General features: G+C 32.3%; 5 protein-coding genes across 7 annotated transcripts; 2 read left to right on the forward strand and 3 right to left on the reverse strand.

Moving 5' to 3' along the window:
* Window positions 1-454: 454 nt before the first annotated feature.
* LOC139994657 (sin3 histone deacetylase corepressor complex component SDS3) lies at window positions 455-2368 on the forward strand. Its single transcript, XM_072017507.1, has 8 exons — window positions 455-857; window positions 930-993; window positions 1055-1168; window positions 1250-1451; window positions 1521-1701; window positions 1761-1878; window positions 1932-2016; window positions 2104-2368. Exons 1-8 carry the CDS (start codon window positions 734-736, stop codon window positions 2197-2199), a joined length of 984 nt encoding a protein of 327 aa, XP_071873608.1. The 5' UTR covers window positions 455-733; the 3' UTR covers window positions 2200-2368.
* Window positions 2250-3100, reverse strand: LOC139994658 (E3 ubiquitin-protein ligase MARCHF3). Its single transcript, XM_072017508.1, has 2 exons — window positions 2818-3100; window positions 2250-2747 (listed from the first exon to the last, which is right to left on the reverse strand). Exons 1-2 carry the CDS (start codon window positions 3061-3063, stop codon window positions 2250-2252), a joined length of 744 nt encoding a protein of 247 aa, XP_071873609.1. The 5' UTR covers window positions 3064-3100.
* Window positions 3101-3313: 213 nt separating this feature from the next.
* LOC139994659 (uncharacterized) lies at window positions 3314-5271 on the reverse strand. 2 transcript variants are annotated; one of them, XM_072017510.1, is made up of 6 exons: window positions 5122-5271; window positions 4271-4427; window positions 4019-4200; window positions 3821-3950; window positions 3590-3762; window positions 3314-3527 (listed from the first exon to the last, which is right to left on the reverse strand). In XM_072017510.1, exons 2-6 carry the CDS (start codon window positions 4412-4414, stop codon window positions 3443-3445), a joined length of 714 nt encoding a protein of 237 aa, XP_071873611.1. In that variant the 5' UTR covers window positions 4415-4427; window positions 5122-5271; the 3' UTR covers window positions 3314-3442. The 2 variants fall into 2 exon arrangements, with proteins under 2 accessions (XP_071873611.1, XP_071873610.1); XM_072017509.1 differs by having other exon boundaries at window positions 5118-5266.
* A 575-nt stretch (window positions 5272-5846) lies between these two features.
* Window positions 5847-13159, forward strand: Pcm (5'-3' exoribonuclease pacman). Of its 2 annotated transcripts, none has more exons than XM_072018335.1 (17): window positions 5847-6062; window positions 6262-7153; window positions 7231-7484; window positions 7554-7681; window positions 7755-8137; window positions 8202-8494; window positions 9041-9288; window positions 9349-9625; window positions 9714-9992; window positions 10067-10230; window positions 10307-10689; window positions 10759-11216; window positions 11298-11333; window positions 11398-11562; window positions 11623-11844; window positions 11916-12362; window positions 12442-13159. In XM_072018335.1, exons 1-17 carry the CDS (start codon window positions 5988-5990, stop codon window positions 12622-12624), a joined length of 4887 nt encoding a protein of 1628 aa, XP_071874436.1. In that variant the 5' UTR covers window positions 5847-5987; the 3' UTR covers window positions 12625-13159. The 2 variants fall into 2 exon arrangements, with proteins under 2 accessions (XP_071874436.1, XP_071874437.1); XM_072018336.1 differs by having other exon boundaries at window positions 5854-5963.
* Cdm (importin-13-like protein cdm) lies at window positions 13152-17014 on the reverse strand. The gene is made up of 8 exons (XM_072018338.1): window positions 16575-17014; window positions 16336-16500; window positions 16112-16258; window positions 15787-16037; window positions 14958-15717; window positions 13905-14814; window positions 13679-13825; window positions 13152-13610 (listed from the first exon to the last, which is right to left on the reverse strand). The coding sequence occupies exons 1-8, from the start codon at window positions 16713-16715 to the stop codon at window positions 13339-13341; spliced, it is 2793 nt and encodes a 930-aa protein (XP_071874439.1). The 5' UTR covers window positions 16716-17014; the 3' UTR covers window positions 13152-13338.
* Window positions 17015-17103: the final 89 nt, after the last annotated feature.

A 17103-nucleotide genomic window follows, 5' to 3' on the forward strand; every position in this document is an offset into this window, starting at 1 on the left:
TTTTATCGTTTAATGAATTCTAATTGTTCGAAAAACATTATCGCAAAATAATATGCATTTTAAGATCCAATAAAAGTATGTGTAAAAGAACGATATTTTTTTAAATATTGATTAAAATTAGCAAATATTGGAATTAAACGTTTCCTTTGTTAATTGATATTAATATTCCTAACGGATGTATAATTTTTCCAAATTTAATATTATTAATATAAATTTAATATTTAATTTCCACGTATATCAGTCTTATGTATGAACCCTAAATGAACTTTACTTTTGTTTAAATTATTATAATATTCTATATATCATTATATTAAATTATTACAATAAATTTTCAAATATCTCTTTTGCTACGCGTTCTTTGTACCAGTTGAAATTATGAAATGACTTACTAAAAACTCGCAAAAGTATCGCTGTATTAAAACAGCCTTAATGATATTTTCATCAAATGTTCTACAGCTGATCAATTGCATATATGTTTGTTTATATATTCCAAGAATAATACATACGATTTCATGTTAAATATTATTCCTATCACATAATAGTGCTCTATTTACAGCTATTTTATTATCAGAATGAGTTCCACATATTATGAAAATTGAAACTACATAGTATTGTAAATGGAATGGTAGATATATGAATAACCTTAATTGGACGCGGCTACTTGTTTTTCAAACTGGTTTAAAATATCTGGTATTGTTAATGAAATAGTAAGAAATGATTATTGTACTGTAAAATGTCGTATCAGGATTCTCCGTTTTCGACCATGTATGGTCAGGACGATTATGATATTGATGAAGACAACGACGAGTATTTGGAGGATGACAGAGATGCTGAAGAACAAGATGAAAGTGATGAAGGTACAATTAATTCGTTAAAAATATATTTTTGTAATTAATACTTTTATAAATAGGCAGTTTATAAATTTTTAGATACAGAGGAGGCAAGCGAGACAGATCTTGGTAAATCTGAAGAGTATACAGAAATAAAGGAGCAGTAAGTAGATAAATTTATGTCAATTCTTTGATCAATGGTGAACTACATTCGCATTTTTCAGAGTTTATCAAGATAAGTTAGCTAGTTTAAAGAAACAATTACAGCAGTTAAAGGATGGCACACATCCAGAGTATAATCGGAAACTAAAACGCTTGGAAGCCCAGTACAAAGAAAGGTTTGCAATCTTTAAGTATAATATTCATTTTGAGTGGAATTACTATGTACTTGTTCCTTTAATTAAATTGTTTATTTACAGATTACGATTGAATATAATTTACCGTGATTATTTGACAGAATGGGTAGAACGGGACTATATATTAGAAAAAAAAGCAGCAGTGAAGGAATTTGAGGAAAAGAAAATAGATTTAAAGGAAAACTTATTAACGGATATGGAAGAGAAACGGAAAATGATTGAATCTGATAGACACACAATGGAACTCACTGGCGATTCAATGGAGGTATAAAACTGATACAAATAGCAGTTTCATTCTTCGTTATATCATATATTTATTTTTCTACTTATTGAGGTAAAACCTGTAATGACAAGGAAATTACGAAGGCGACCAAACGATCCTGTACCTGAGAAAGTAGAAAAACGGAGGAAACCACCTCCCGCGCAATTGAACTATTTGTTAGATGAAAAAGAGATAGAGAGCGATTTAAAAGCTATTAGTCGCGGTAAAGTACTGACCACTATTCGAAAACCAGGTACTGACTAAAAATTCCAAAATAATGTACATGAATTAACTGGGAATCATTATTTGCAGCAATACTACCACATTATAATACAGTAAACATGCCTTCTCAACATATTCCTCCACCCTCTGATACCCCTATAATAGAGACTAGGATAGAAGATGGCAAACTTCTACATGAAAGACGATGGTAATTTTGCTTTTTATTTTTGGAATTATCTATCTAACTCAAGAAAATTATAGGTTCCATCGTGGACAACCAGTGTACGTAGAAGGGAAAGATTTAACTAGGTTTGCTGCAAATATTTCGGCGATAGGAACTGAAGCTGTATGTAAATGATTATCAACAAATTCATAAAATTTCTTTCTTTTTATTATAATGTTTTTCTTAAATTATAATTTCCTCATTTTATAGATATGGGTGAAGAAAGTTTCGGATGGAAGCAAGGTGCGTATATATATATCCCAATTAAGTCGAGGAAAAATTTCAATCAAAAGAAGAGCATCCTAATGACTATTGTAAAAGTATCTGCTGTTACGGGTATAAGTGTTCAGTAATTGTTAAACTTGTGATACGTTAGACTTGTAGTTTATTGAAGTTCTATTTTCTGGATTCAATATAACTCTTACTGTACTTGTCTTTTGCCACCAATAAAACCAGATCTTCTGATGATACTGTATCGCCATATACATCCATATAAAATAAGAGAAGAGCAACAGAGACATCATAGCTAATAATAAATAAGTTGACCATCGCGCTGGGGGAAAGCTATCATAATTATTTTTGGCGTAAAAATCGGCCGCGACTATACAAATATAAGAACATCCTATTGCCATAGGCGTAATAATAATGCTCCGAAGTAAATCGGCCTTCAAACTTCGAACATATAATTGATGTTGCTGTTGATTAAGACACACCCAAATTAATATAGAATGTAGAACATGGTAACGAGGAGTTCGTCTGATCTCGAACTGGTGTCCACATAATTCGCAGCTATTTCTGTTACTTTCCTCTAGCCAATGTTCTAGACACTTCAAATGGATTGCACCCATGGTTCCCTTGAAAAAATTTAATTCGTTTTATTTTTTAATTTCCTTGGAATATTAAAAGTGGCGATGATTAGCTAACCTTACACTTGCAGGGATATGTAATGGGTAATTGATGAGAAGAATCATAGCAAATACGACAGTGTGTCGCCTCATCAAGGGATTCATGTAGATTCAATTTCGCTCTTTTATTCGAATCATGTTTTGAATTATTGAGTTTTCGTTTTATGGTCAACTTAATACCTGTATTTTTTTGGTTCGATTCTGCTTCAACTTTTGCTATAATTTTTTCTAGGACACTTTCCACGGAATTCCTCTGACCAATCATTATAGACTATTTTTAGTTGTTTAACCTGAATATTTGTAACATATTCAGAAGAAGAAAAAAGACGAACGAAAATTAATTACGTGATTATTTCAGTTTGCAATTATTATTGCTGTTTATGTTATTTTATTATGTTATGGAAAAATGAAATTCGTTAATTCCGATGACAAGATTTCATTTATTTTCTCTTGTTCGTCGTAAGTACTCATTAAAATGAGGATTATGAACAGGTGGTCATTTACAAACTATCTCGTTACATGTATAAAAACTTGTATTACATTACGAAGAATACAGTTAAGTTAGTCAAGTAGAGTAATATTAATGAGATAAGTAATTATATGTGCAGTTTGTAATTAATCACTAAACTAGGAATAAATGTTTGTCACTCGGCCATCATATCCACACTGGGGCAGTCTTCACCTATATTACTTGGAGACGTTTCTAATTCTCCGATTTCGTTAGACTCGCTATAAATGTAAACTTCGTATAACACATATTTCTACAAAAATTTCTGTAACAAACTATTTACCTGTCTAATGAAGGGTCATTGCTGAACATTTCAGTTGGAACAGTAGGTGGTGCTTTCTCTGGTACTAGTTCCAAATAAGTCTGTCGAGACTCTAGATGTCTTTCTACTTCTTCTGGTGTCATATGGCCATCTGACATCAAAGACATTGGTACTACATTATTTGATGATTGTACCTGAAATATAAAATGTCCTAAACTAACTGTTCCTTTAAATTACAAATAGTTTACTTACTATAGGTGTGCTGTTTGATTTTGTTACTTTTGGAGTAGGTTTTTTCTTTTTGCTTGTGTTGAGTTGAGACTTTGTCACTGTTGGCATATGATGTGGTGTATGATTACTAATTCCCATTTCTATCTTTTTTCTAGGAACAGAACAAAATTGATACATAAGTACTAACACTTTTCTTTTAACTAAAATTTGTTCAAGTACCTTTTTGAAGTATCAAGGCGAGTAACTTCTTCATCAGACGATTCAGTTTCATCACTTTCACTGAATGAGGCATCTACCTTCTCATATTGTAATAATCGATCTAATAAAAAACTCTTGTCCCTATTTACTTTAAGTAATTTTCTTTGTGTAGATCTCAAAGCTTCTTGAAAACATTCATTTTCCTGAAATAATTATCAAATGATAAAATAAATTTATATCCAAAATATATATAAAAGTACTAGATACACGTACATAAATTAAAAATTTTAATTTTCTCTTAAGATTTCGATACTGATCCTTATAGTTAGGCACTTCCTCCTCTGGACTATCATCGTCATCGTCCTCTGCATCTGCATTGTTGTTTGCAATTGAGCGACAATACCATTCTTCCAACATTGATCATCTGTAACTAAAAAGTAATAAATTTAATTATTCCATTTAATGAAGTGTAACAATAAAATATCTTTGATATTGTTTATTTTTTAAAATGTAATTGCCTTAAGAATATCATGAAATCAATGAAGTGAATAATAAAAATCTCATAAACAAAATAATTTACGAATGAAAATATTCTTTGTTAGGTAAAAGAATATAAGTCAGAATTATTAATTTTACAAAGAAGTATTTATAACATTTAAAGATCAATGTAGGATTAGATGTTAGATTTTGGATATATTATTATAATCTTAAATAACAGAGTGGAAAAGAAGTGAAATTGATTTGTATTATTAGAACTATAAGCAAAAGACAGCAATGTAGAAAATATTAGCATAATATTATATATCCTGTCAACCAAACTTTAACTTAAACTCTTTTGCCCATCCACCATAAAATTGTTAAATGTTTTAGGATTTTAGAATGTCTGAAACAAGATCTGTGGGAAGTGACATTTATTATGCAACAATCTGATATGTATATAATTACAGTTTCCATTTCAAAAACTTTAGTGTTTTTGTCAGGGAACGAATTAATGTTACTTTAATGCTGTATAAGGTTAAGTTCTTAGACGATAAAAGATAAACTGAAATATTTCATAGAAAACGAACAGATATTCGGCGAGGACAATAAAGTTTGACTTGAAATAAAATTTCAGTAGTACCTACGCAAAACTTTAGTATGATTTTTCGTATGTTGCGATTAATCGAGACGAACAATTATTAGGAAGATAAATAAGCTGTTTATGACTGGCTTTCATTCTGAATTCGTGACTTCTTTATCGATTCTATAGTAACTTTGAAATACTACCATTCGACAATAAACATTAAATTGAATTTTTAGATACAATTTGATAAATTCTTCTTTATAGGAAATATAAATAATTTTTCATAACTTTCGTGAATTTAATAAACAATTTCTCGATTTTACAATAATTAGCTGTAAAAATTACATTTTACTTCTCTTCTTAATATAAACGAGAAATTTGTGTAATTGCTGTAAGTTTACGTTTCGCATTTTTGTACGATTTACTTACTCGATAAGAACGATAAAAAAATATATAAATGTTAATATTTAATGAATAATGTGTCATATTTTAATAACAAATTATAATATCGAATTAATGTACAATAATGAAAAAATAAAAAATTAAATTACAAAAAACGAAATGATGGTCTTTCTTTAAAATAAATTTGTACAGCGTAAATAAATTACTTTAAATTTAGCGCGATAAGGAAATTCATAAATGTTTAAAAAATAATACAATAATTATCTCTTTATTCTTTTTTTATGTATTAAATATTAAAACTTTAGGGAAAATAATAGCCATCAATGCGCTATGTTCTAATTAAATCCAATGAGTTTCGCATCTCCCCAAAACTGATTGTCTATGGAATATGATTAAAATTGATAAACTTATATGGTCGAAGTTTTTAATTTTTGTATAATAGTTCTTAAGTTAGAAATTGTTAAGTGCTATCATCACAGTTCAAATTAACATTTCTAATCAGTAAGAAAAGATTACATATTAAAAATGGGTATACCGAAGTTCTTTCGATATATAAGCGAAAGATATCCTTGTCTTACTGAAAAATTGAAGGACTATCAAGTAATTAAAAAAAAATCTCGTCAACAATATTCATCCCTCTATATTTTTCTGTTCTTCTATATTTTTATGCTTTTTTGTTATTTAAAACTTTTTCAAATCTTAATTTTTCTAACTGAAATACACATAAATGATATATGAAATAAAATGAATATATATCTCTGGATGTATTATCAATGTAAAATAATGCTATTATTTACAGATACCTGAATTTGATAATTTATATTTAGATGTGAACGGTATTATACATGATTGCTCACATCCGGACGATACGGATATTACATTCCGTATTTCAGAAGAGACCATATTCAAAAATATATTTCGTTACATAGAAGTATTGTTCCGTATGATCCAGCCTCAGAAGTTATTTTTTATAGCAGTTGATGGTGTGGCACCACGTGCAAAAATTAATCAACAAAGAAGCAGACGATTCAAGACTGCGAAAGATGCAAAGATTCAGGAAGATAAAGCAAAGGTTAAGGGTATGACTTTGCCCAAAGAAAAAAGATTTGATTCTAACTGTATAACTCCAGGAACGGTTTTTATGTCCAAACTTGATGAACAATTAAAGTATTTTATTACATATAAGATATCAACTGACAAACTTTGGCAAAAGTGTAAAGTCATATTCAGTGGGTCTCAGGTTCCTGGAGAAGGAGAACACAAAATAATGGACTATATACGTTATATGAAAACACAAACAAATTATGATGTAAATACAAAACATTGTTTATATGGTTTAGATGCAGATTTAATAATGTTAGGTTTATGCACACATGAAATACATTTTACATTATTGAGGGAAGAATTGACATTTGGTAAAAAACAAAAAAAAGTTTGTTTAACGCCAGAAGAGACAAAATTTTGTCTGTTTCATTTATCTCTGTTAAGAGAGTATATAAATCACGAATTTTCCTCATTAAAGGAGAAATTGCCTTTTCCATATAATTTGGAAAATATAATCGATGACTGGATTTTAATGGGATTTCTTATAGGAAATGATTTTATACCGCATCTGCCAAATTTACATATTGTACATGGCGCATTGTCTGTATTGTATCAAGTATATATGGATGTAATGCCTACATTAGATGGTTAGATAATCTAAAACAGAGGAAACATATAATATGGTATGTTTCATGAGTTTCTTAAAGTAGTCATTTCATTTCAGGTTACATAAATGAAACAGGAACGTTACGATTAGATAGATTTGAAAAATTTATGGAAAGACTTAGTCGTTTTGACACATTGCAATTTTCGGAGTATTACGCAGATCTAAAGTATTTTGAAAGTAAGATAGGGAGATCTCTCACTGAAACTGAAAACTCCAATGACAAAAGGTCAGGAAGCACTGAAGAAACTCGTTCTCCAAGGAAAATGCAAGATAAGGAATTCGATGCTTTACTTAGATCTGCCGCGGATATGGTATTTACTTAAATTGTACTTAAATAATCATGTTTACAATATTTACTCTTTAACAGCAATCTAATGCAGTCAACAGGAAAGTATGATGATGATGAATATGGTGATGATAAATCAGATTGTGAAATGTATACTATGGAATTCGTTCAATGCAAAAAGGATTATTATATAAATAAGCTAAAATACGAAAATATAGACGAGTAAGTGTAACTAACAAAGATTATGTGTCTCAACTTCTTACGTTTGTTAATTGTGTCTTAAATGATGTTTTAGAAATTTTTTACGTTCACAAGCTGAGGGTTACGTTAGAGCAATTCAATGGAATTTAAATTATTACTACAACGGTTGTTGCAGCTGGTCGTGGTACTATCCACACCATTATGCACCTTATATTTCGGATATAAAAGATTTTAAAGACTTGAAATTGGAATTTGATTTAGGGGAACCATTTTTACCGTTCGAACAATTATTAGCCGTGTTGCCATCTTATAGTAAAGACTTATTACCGCCAGCATTCCAGACATTGTTAACCGATGATCAATCTCCTATAATTAAATATTATCCGACGAATTTTGAAACAGATTTAAATGGCAAGGAGCAGGAATGGGAAGCTGTAGTACTCATTCCATTCATAAATGAGAAAGATATCGTAGACGGTGCGTAAAAATACTTACATTTTCGCTTATCGACAAATTAAAAATACTAATTGAAATTTTGTAGCAATGGCTCCTCGTTATCCACAAATAACTCCGGAAGAACGGGCAAGAAATAGGCATGGTCCAATGTGTTTGTTTACTTATACAGAAGAAAATTTAGGTGCTTATAAGGCACCTCAATATTTTCCTGACATTATTAATCACGCAAAAGTTCAACTAATTAATCGTGAGGACATTGCTGTATCTCGGGAAAAATTAGTTCGGGGCTTGTGTCCTGGTGTAAAGCTGGATGTATATTATCCTGGGTTTTCTACTCTACAATATATAGAACATACTGCGAGTTTAGAAAAAGCCAAAGTAAATTGCCATGGCTGACAAAAGTATTCATACACTTATTATTATGTTGTACATATTGTACATGTTATATAAAATATTTTGAAATTTCATTAGCACTATAATGAGACACGACTGCCATCATTATATTAACAAAAGTTAAACCATATCTGAAGATATACATATACAGAAGTTGCAAGATACTTACTGTAAACTTATATTTAGTAAACAAATAATATACAGTATAAATAGCCATTTCAATCGTGTAATAAGTGTTAAAGATGGTCCTATGAATACTGTTATTATAATATAATGTAATATTGTTTAAATATTTTATGATCTTTGCAAAATATATACTTGTACTAAATGTTTTGTAACTTCCGTATAAATTTTCAGAATGGTTTCAAAAAATTTCAATTTCAAAATGCTTCGTTTAACACAAATAATATATTCATAAAAGGTATCGACAAATGTATGAATATTTTCGCGAGTCATTGTATCTACAATCTTTTTACTCTACACTCTTAACTATATTGCTTTATTTCATTGACATATCATTCTTGCTTATAGGTAAAGGTATTCCAGAGACAATCGCGCCGAGAAAGTATGATTCTCCACATAAAACCACAGTCCAATATTGACTTAACAACCATAGGTTCGAAATTATTAGGTAAAACAGTGTACGTGAATTGGCCTCACTTGAAGGAAGGTTTGGTAATCGGTGTTTCTGAATCGAGCAGGAAGATGAATTCGGTTAATCAGTTTGACAACATCAATGAAATAGAATGGAATGGCTGGAAGAAACGTATAACAGAAATGTAAGTCAACTAAAATTTGTCATTTAACGCTCTGAATTCTATAGTAATTATTATTTGTAGGTATAAGGATAATTTCGGAGTGGATATCGGAGATACGAAGTTTTTAGTTCATATACGACTATTGGTAGGCAAAAAGTACATCTTTAACGCTCAAGGAAAGGTGAACATCGAGAAACACTGGACCGAAATGCAAACTTGTTATGCTTATCAGACTATAGTAAAAAATATCACAACCTATTGTAATAATGTACAATCATACAAGACTGTCAGTGATATCTTTGAACCAAATACTGTATGTTTCATGTTAGCTCATCCATATTATGGAGCAATGGGAAAAGTACGTCATATAAAGTAATTAGTCGTATTAGTATTAAACGTATAGAGTAATACATCGTAGAGCAAAGATGTGATTCTTTTTCTACTAGGTACATGAATCCGCGGTCTGTAAGAAGTCGGGCAGAATAAAAGTATCTGTAACAACGATGCGAGAGCCGTCGTTTGAAGCGATCAAACAGATTCAAGCAGATCTCCAAACCCAATATATGCACGGCAGCGTAGCTTCGCAGAGGTTGGGTATAAGCTCTCTGCTTTTAAGTAGAATTACCGGCACGATTTTTGTAAAACAATCCTCAAATGAACTTCAGCAAGATGATGTTACGTATAATATCGGATTTAATTTAAAGTTCAACAAAAGGAACGCAGAGGTAAGTGCATATATATATATGTTTTTTTTTCTTTTTTCTTTTTTATAGATTTATCATTGTATGTATAATTTTAGATACCTGGTTACACTAGAAAAGGGGAACTTGGTCAATGGTATTACAGTCCTAAAGCTCTCGACTTAATCCGTAGCTACATGTTGAGGTGCCCCACTTTGTTTGAGCGATTAGCTCAAAGTCCAACCACATGTATTTTTCAAGAAGAAGATCTATTTACTAAAGGGTAATCAATAATTTCATTAATAATCAATCTTTGGTGAGGTTGACAACTATTAAGTCGTGATATTTCAATACTATAGTTCTGAAGAACTAACTGATACAGTGGCATGGTTGAAAGATCAACTTCATGGAATAGAAAGTCGTGCCTGTGGCAGGGAAATTGTCGACAATACTATAATGAAAGAACTTGAAGAAATAGTGGACGCGTATCTCGAGTCACCAAATAGCATTGGAAAAATTGTGGACATGCAAGTTCAACCATATTTGCTTTATACACCTACTTTGCGTATAACAAACCTTCCACCTGATCCAAAAACGCAGACTCAGCTATTGGACAGAATTTGCTGTATTAAAGATAATTTCACGGTACCTCTTGGATACAAGGGAACCATAATTGGAATACAAAAGATGGAAAATGCGTCGGACACTATGTACGATGTTGTGTTCGACAAACCAATCATAGGTAAGGATAATTTCTATTCCTTGAAGCGGTGAATTTCAGCAATTTGATTTACTTCGACATTATCTTTAGGTGGACTTAGCATAAATGGATCTTCTGAATTCCGCGCGTATCGTTTATCAGTCCTTGATTTTATAAATATCAGTTATGGGCAGAGAATAGAGCAAGGTAAAGGAACGCAAATGAATGTAGAATCCACAGAGCAATGGAAGAACATCATGGCCACCAATCAGGACGCTCAATCCCGCACAAATGCCAGCAATGTTATATATAGGAACGAAAAGCATTTAACGGTGGCAGCACCAATATCACCAAAGTCATGGTCTACACAAAAAAATATAGAGGAAATCCCGAAGAATCAGCTGCCTCATAAATTCAAGCAGTATAACGCGCAGAACACTGTGAACGTTCGGAAATCGCATAAACCAATAGCAAAAAGTGTACAGCTTTCTCAAAACGTGCCGAAGAAACTGATGGCAGAACCGACATCTGAATTCCAGGCAATATGGAACGAATTACATAAAAAACAGGTTAGTTTAATTGACAATTTAAATATTTTAAGTTGTTTTTAAGAAATTAAGAAAGATCTTAAGTTATTACTTATTTACTAGGAGCTAATCAAAGCTGTACCACAAGCCGAAAATTCAGTAAGTATAGCTGTGTGGTATTTAGCATTTTATTAACAAACTGCTACCAATCATGATATTTTAGCTACAAGATCCTAGTGCTTTCTTAAAAGCAGTGTTAAAAATTTCCGATGGAAACACTCAAGAACCTGTCCACCCTGGAGTATCGAAAACAACTAAAAGTTTAAATAACTCACAAGAAGAAAAGAAGGCATTGGACACGCCACCTTTAGTGCAACAAATGTTTGATGTAAGCATTTACTTCGACTCTTTAACATAGAGATATTAAAAAAGATTTGTTCCATTCCAGCATGCTCGACAGAATGATAAAGCGCCAACTTGGTACTGTTCACAATTACTGAATTACTATCAACTCAGTGGAGTGGGAATGCCTCGATATAGTTATTTTGGTGTTGGAGATAGTAATTTGATCCAAGCACATATTCTTTTACCAGATAAAAGAATATTTGTTGGAGATCCTTGTGCGAATCACGAACAAGCAGCAGGAAGTGCTGCAAAGAAAGTTTATACAGTAATTTGAAGTTTTATTTGAATATCTTCCTACTTTTTCTATTCTTACTCTATTTGTTGATTTTTTGACAGGAACTAAAATTAGCTAATTTATTGCCAAATATGAAGATACCTTTACCGCCCCCGCAACATTGGTACTCTAATCCCCAGAACAGTAGTTGGCCACAGAATATAAGGCCACCACCAGTACCATATTACCCTCCAGAACCTAAACTTCTTCAACTTTTCCCTGATTGGGTTCAAAAGGACCATCATCGCGTACCTGGACTTCAAGAAACGCCCAAGCATAATAAATATCAGTATAAGCATCATATTCAATCAAAAGTAGAACGAACTCATAATCAGAAGGAACCAAAGGCAGAGACAAAGAAGTGCACAGCTTTCGTACCCTTACAAGCACAAAAGAAAAGCAGACCCATCACAGCCAAACAAGCTGTAAGCAAAGACAGTGCAAATCAAAGTGCCAAAGACAAACCTCAGCCCACAGTACAACAGAAGGAAAAGGAATCGCCAGCAAAGGTTTGTTATCAATATTTTTTAAAACAATATTTATTCTCAAACAATTATAAATATTGATTCCTATACTAAATCTTTCTAGGCGATAAAAGTGGAAGCTGTCAGCACCACCCTTGAGAAGCAGAAACCAGTGCAGAATAGTTCACATCAAGTACAAAATACACAGACCGTAATAAAGCCTAAAAAGTCGCGGGTTGCGGCGAGATTTTGCATATCAACACAAATTGAAGAAGCCAATCATAGTAAAAATCAAAATTCAGATTAAAGAAAAAGAAAGAACATTTGGTAAACAATCGAAAGACATTTTGACGCGCTTATCTCTCTTTTACATTTCTTTTCGATATTGTGTAATAAAAAATTCCAAACAAAACAAAGGTACATGTGTGCAAATGGAAAAAGAATCTTCAAGGATATTGAAGTAGCATGTTTATAATACTCAATCATAACTTTTATTTTGGAATTCTCTTTTTTCCGATTTTGTAAGCATATCGACATTTCAAATGTAAGTCATTTTTATTTTATAGTTCCTTTTTTTCTCCGTTCTTTTATAAGCATATCGAGTTGAATGTTATACATGCGAATAATGTTGAAACATAGAAGTTAATTTGTAAGATTGATTTAATGTGATTTAGAAACAACAAGATAAATGAATATTGTTTTATGTTGTGTGGAGGTCGGTATTGAGTATTATGTAGGTTACAGCAAATGGATTCTATTAAAAAATGGAAATGATTTCTTTGTAAACTTTTAAAACGCACTGATTATGGACAATGAATAAAAAAAATCGATGTCTTATATAATATACTTCTGTTTATCACTTTTTCTTTCACACAGTATATATTCTTTTTAAATATACGCATAATTTTTATTTAAAATTGCTTGTTATATAAAAGATAAACATTACCATTCGCGGTAGAAGATATAATACACAGATTATAGTAGCATATATTCAATCGAGCATAATTAATTACTTTTGCTTTTATTGCTTGACGTTCATTAGACTCCAATTAGACGTAGAAGGTAAATTTTGCAGGCTAAAATCTTGCAATAAATCGCACATCCGTTTACTCGTTCGTTCTCGTAAGACATTTCTAATGAAATTCTCCTTTTGTATTTGCGAAATTTTGAATAAGGCACCATGTTTTTCAAAGGCAACACGAAGCCACTGTCCTGTCCATTCTATGCATGTTTTATTTAATGTCAACAAAACTTCTGCGTGAGGTTCCAGGTATCTCCGTGGTACTTGTCCCCCTATTATTATAAATTTTTATTATATAATTATTTGAAATTTTCCAAGGAACAGCTATCTATTTACATACCTACACACTGTAAAATTACGTAAACTAACTGTTGACCAATTGGTTGAACGAACGTCTGTAGGTGTGGACTTTGCATAATAGCATGTGTGAGGAAATGTCCGGCCGCCTTAACTGTGCCCGATTCTGGTAACGTTAAACAGTCGATTCCTGCATTTTTTAAATTTTGATATTACAGATTTCCGGGTTTAATAATCGAAAATATGTCAAGTTATAAACTAAAACTTACCACATTGCAACATTTCAGGAATTTGTTCAGGAATCTGTAACAATAGCCTGGTATTCTTTTTGCAAATTTGAGCCAACAACCCAAGATATGCTTCCATTAATTCTGCCCAATCAGATAAATTTCCATTTACAGATCTGCAGGCTCTGACGCCACTTAGCGTAATAGAACTTATGTCCGCGAAAACGGGACCTATTACGTTATTCGGATCTCGTCCAAATAATAGAACGAGTTGTCGAAGAAGATTTAAAGCTGCAGGATGAGGCCAATTCTTATACGAGTTCGCCAGAATGGGAAGTAGAGGTCGAGCATCTTCCTCAGGATGCAACAATGACATTAGAGACTTCTGGGCACAGATATACATCTCTTCTAATGTGAAATTGTCCTGTCCCCACTCGGGATGAGCAACAATTTGACTGAATATCGGTAACAGTCCATCTAATACAGCCTTTCCAATAGATCCTTCTAATGTAGAAAAGAACATGGTGGCCATTTTTAATTGATTCATTACTGCTCCACGAGCCATGAACCAAGGTTGTTGTAGTAATTCTCGAATTTTTATTATACATAATCCTAGTGTAGCGTCCAGATGAGCTAACTGTTCGTCAACAGAGGGCAAGGTATTTAGCAACTTGCCAGCTGCATACATCATTCGTAAACCTTCTGCGCATCCCGGAGTTACGTTTGGAAGAGTTTGTTCGATGGTGTTGAGAATAGATGGAGCAAAAGGTGTGAGTTGCTGTTCACATTCTCGAGCTAAATCTTTCAAAGCCATAGTAGCAAAAGGTGCCGTTACTGAGCCTCTTGTCAAACCCAAAGTTACAATTCGAAGTACTCTCTCTAGCCAAGGATCCGGATGTTCTCCGATCCATTCTGCATATGCTCCCATTGTTGAACATGCACATGCGAGTACCTAAAAACATAGAATTAAATCTTGTATTCCATCTATGACGAAGTAGAGTAAGCTTCTACATATTACTTCTTTTGTAAGTGAATATAAAATTGCAAAATATAATTTAATTATGCAGCATTTTAATAGAAGAGAATTTGTTGTACCTCTCCAGGGTAGTGATCATATGGGATATGACTAAGAACCAAATCCATTAAAGCGGGAATGTAGTGGGATTCCTCAATACCAACGCTATCTGCTATAGCTTCAAAAGCGTGCAACGTTGACTCTACTTCTGTCCACCTTTGTGAACTGTTTAATGTCTGACTTAATCTCTGCCCGAGAAGTACTAGTAAATCTTGTCCTAATACTCTATAACAATAATCTAAAGCATCTGCCACATCTTGTCTGTAACACCTGAAAAGTTCTCTTTCATCTACATCTCCTGCTTCGCTGTGAGTCAAGGGAAGTGTCGACTTTCTTAATAATGCTTGAGCTAATCTTGCGTAAATGGGTTTTAAAATCAGCAAAGCACGACTCTCGTAAGGTTGATCGAGAGTAGGGAGATAATCCTGCAAAGCGTACCAGAACCCAAATGGGATAGAACTGCGAGTTTCATTAGTAGGATATCTTCCTGCTTGTTCTGAACATTGTAAAAGTAATTCAATTAAACCTTCGACTGTCCATTTCTGCGTTTCATTTCCTTCTTCCACTAAAGCATTTAAAAATGTTCTACTGTGAGCCTCTCCAATTGCAGTTAAAATTTCACAAAAATATTTGTCACTGTTTTGTCTTGCCATGGTTACCAAACTATGTGCCCATTCCCACAATGTTTGTGGTTTCTTTAGAAGTTCACTATGGGTTACTATCATATTTAAGCATTCTTGAACTACTTCCCAACCTCTGGGATTGTCGCCATGAACTATCCTTTAAAATTATTTATCATTTTGTCTCATTTATAAAAAATATGTTTGAAATATATATATATACACATACCTGGTTGGTGCATAATATGCCGCAGCTGTTAATAAATGGGGGTATATTTGCCCTGTTGCCTCAAGAGGAAGTTGGCCAACTTTAAGCCAGGATAATGCACATTCCATAGCTAGTAAGTGCAAATCATTAAAATATAGAGAATTTAGATCAGTCATGGAAAAAACTTCTTGTAACAGCCAGGTTGTCTTATACCAGCTATTTATTAGACATTTGTGTGATTTGATTTTTCTTATGTCATGTCTTCTTTCAAACTGATTACATTATTGAACATGTTAATATAATATATAATATAAGACTACAAAAACTATTTATGTATATATCTTACTTCTACAGGTAACACAGAAATCGTGCGTAACAACAGTTCCAACATAGGAAGAGAATCATAAGACAACATCTGTGTCAATTCCTCTACAACATTTTTATTTTTATCATTATTTCCAACTATACTAACATTTGCTACGTATCCAGCTAACTGAAACCATAGAATTCATTACTTTATTATCTCTACAAGTTAAATTATATCAAATAAATTCAAATAGGAGATATTACCGCTTGACAAAGTTTAGACAGAACAACCTTTGGCATGTTTGGCTGCTTCATAAAGTTTATTAAACGCTCCTGCAGGGCAGGATATTCACTCTTGGGCACTTCATCCCATTGTTTGGAAATTTTGGCATGTAATGTGGTAGCCGCATAAAATTGTGCTTCTCTTGACTATGATAAAAATGAGGACTATTATTTCCAATAAGATATCAATATCCCATGGATAAAATAATATATTCCATTACTTTAGAGGAATGAAGAAGATCCCAAACAAAAGTCCAAGCTTCCGGAGAAGTCTGAACTTTGAGCAACCATGAGTGAACGTCGTTATTTCCCTCCGCGTAGAACTGTTTCACAGCTTGGTCGATTACACTTGCATAATCCATCGCAAATTATTTATTGGTCTGATAAATAATCTTATAATCAATAATTATCTAAAAGCCTAAACTTAGTAGGATTTCATTATATACAAATAACGATTTCTTTCGTTCAATTTCGTTGAAATTTTGTATTTAGTTCGTTTCACCGTATCTATCGATAACAACTTTTCTATCATTTTCTTTGTAAATCATTTAAAACGTGTTAAAATTTATTGCATGTAAAACTACTTAATCCCTGTTTACACGCTTTCCCTCGATCGCTTTGTAGATTTCACAATTGTTCACGGAAACATCTTTCGTTGTCGATGACAGCGCCATTACGTGTTTAAAAGCAACCCAAAATTTTATTCCGTTTTCAATCGGCGATAAGTCCAACATTGCATACTCAAGAAAA

Source organism: Bombus fervidus, chromosome 15 (assembly GCF_041682495.2).
Source record: "Bombus fervidus isolate BK054 chromosome 15, iyBomFerv1, whole genome shotgun sequence".
NCBI classification, from domain to species: domain Eukaryota; kingdom Metazoa; phylum Arthropoda; class Insecta; order Hymenoptera; family Apidae; genus Bombus; species Bombus fervidus.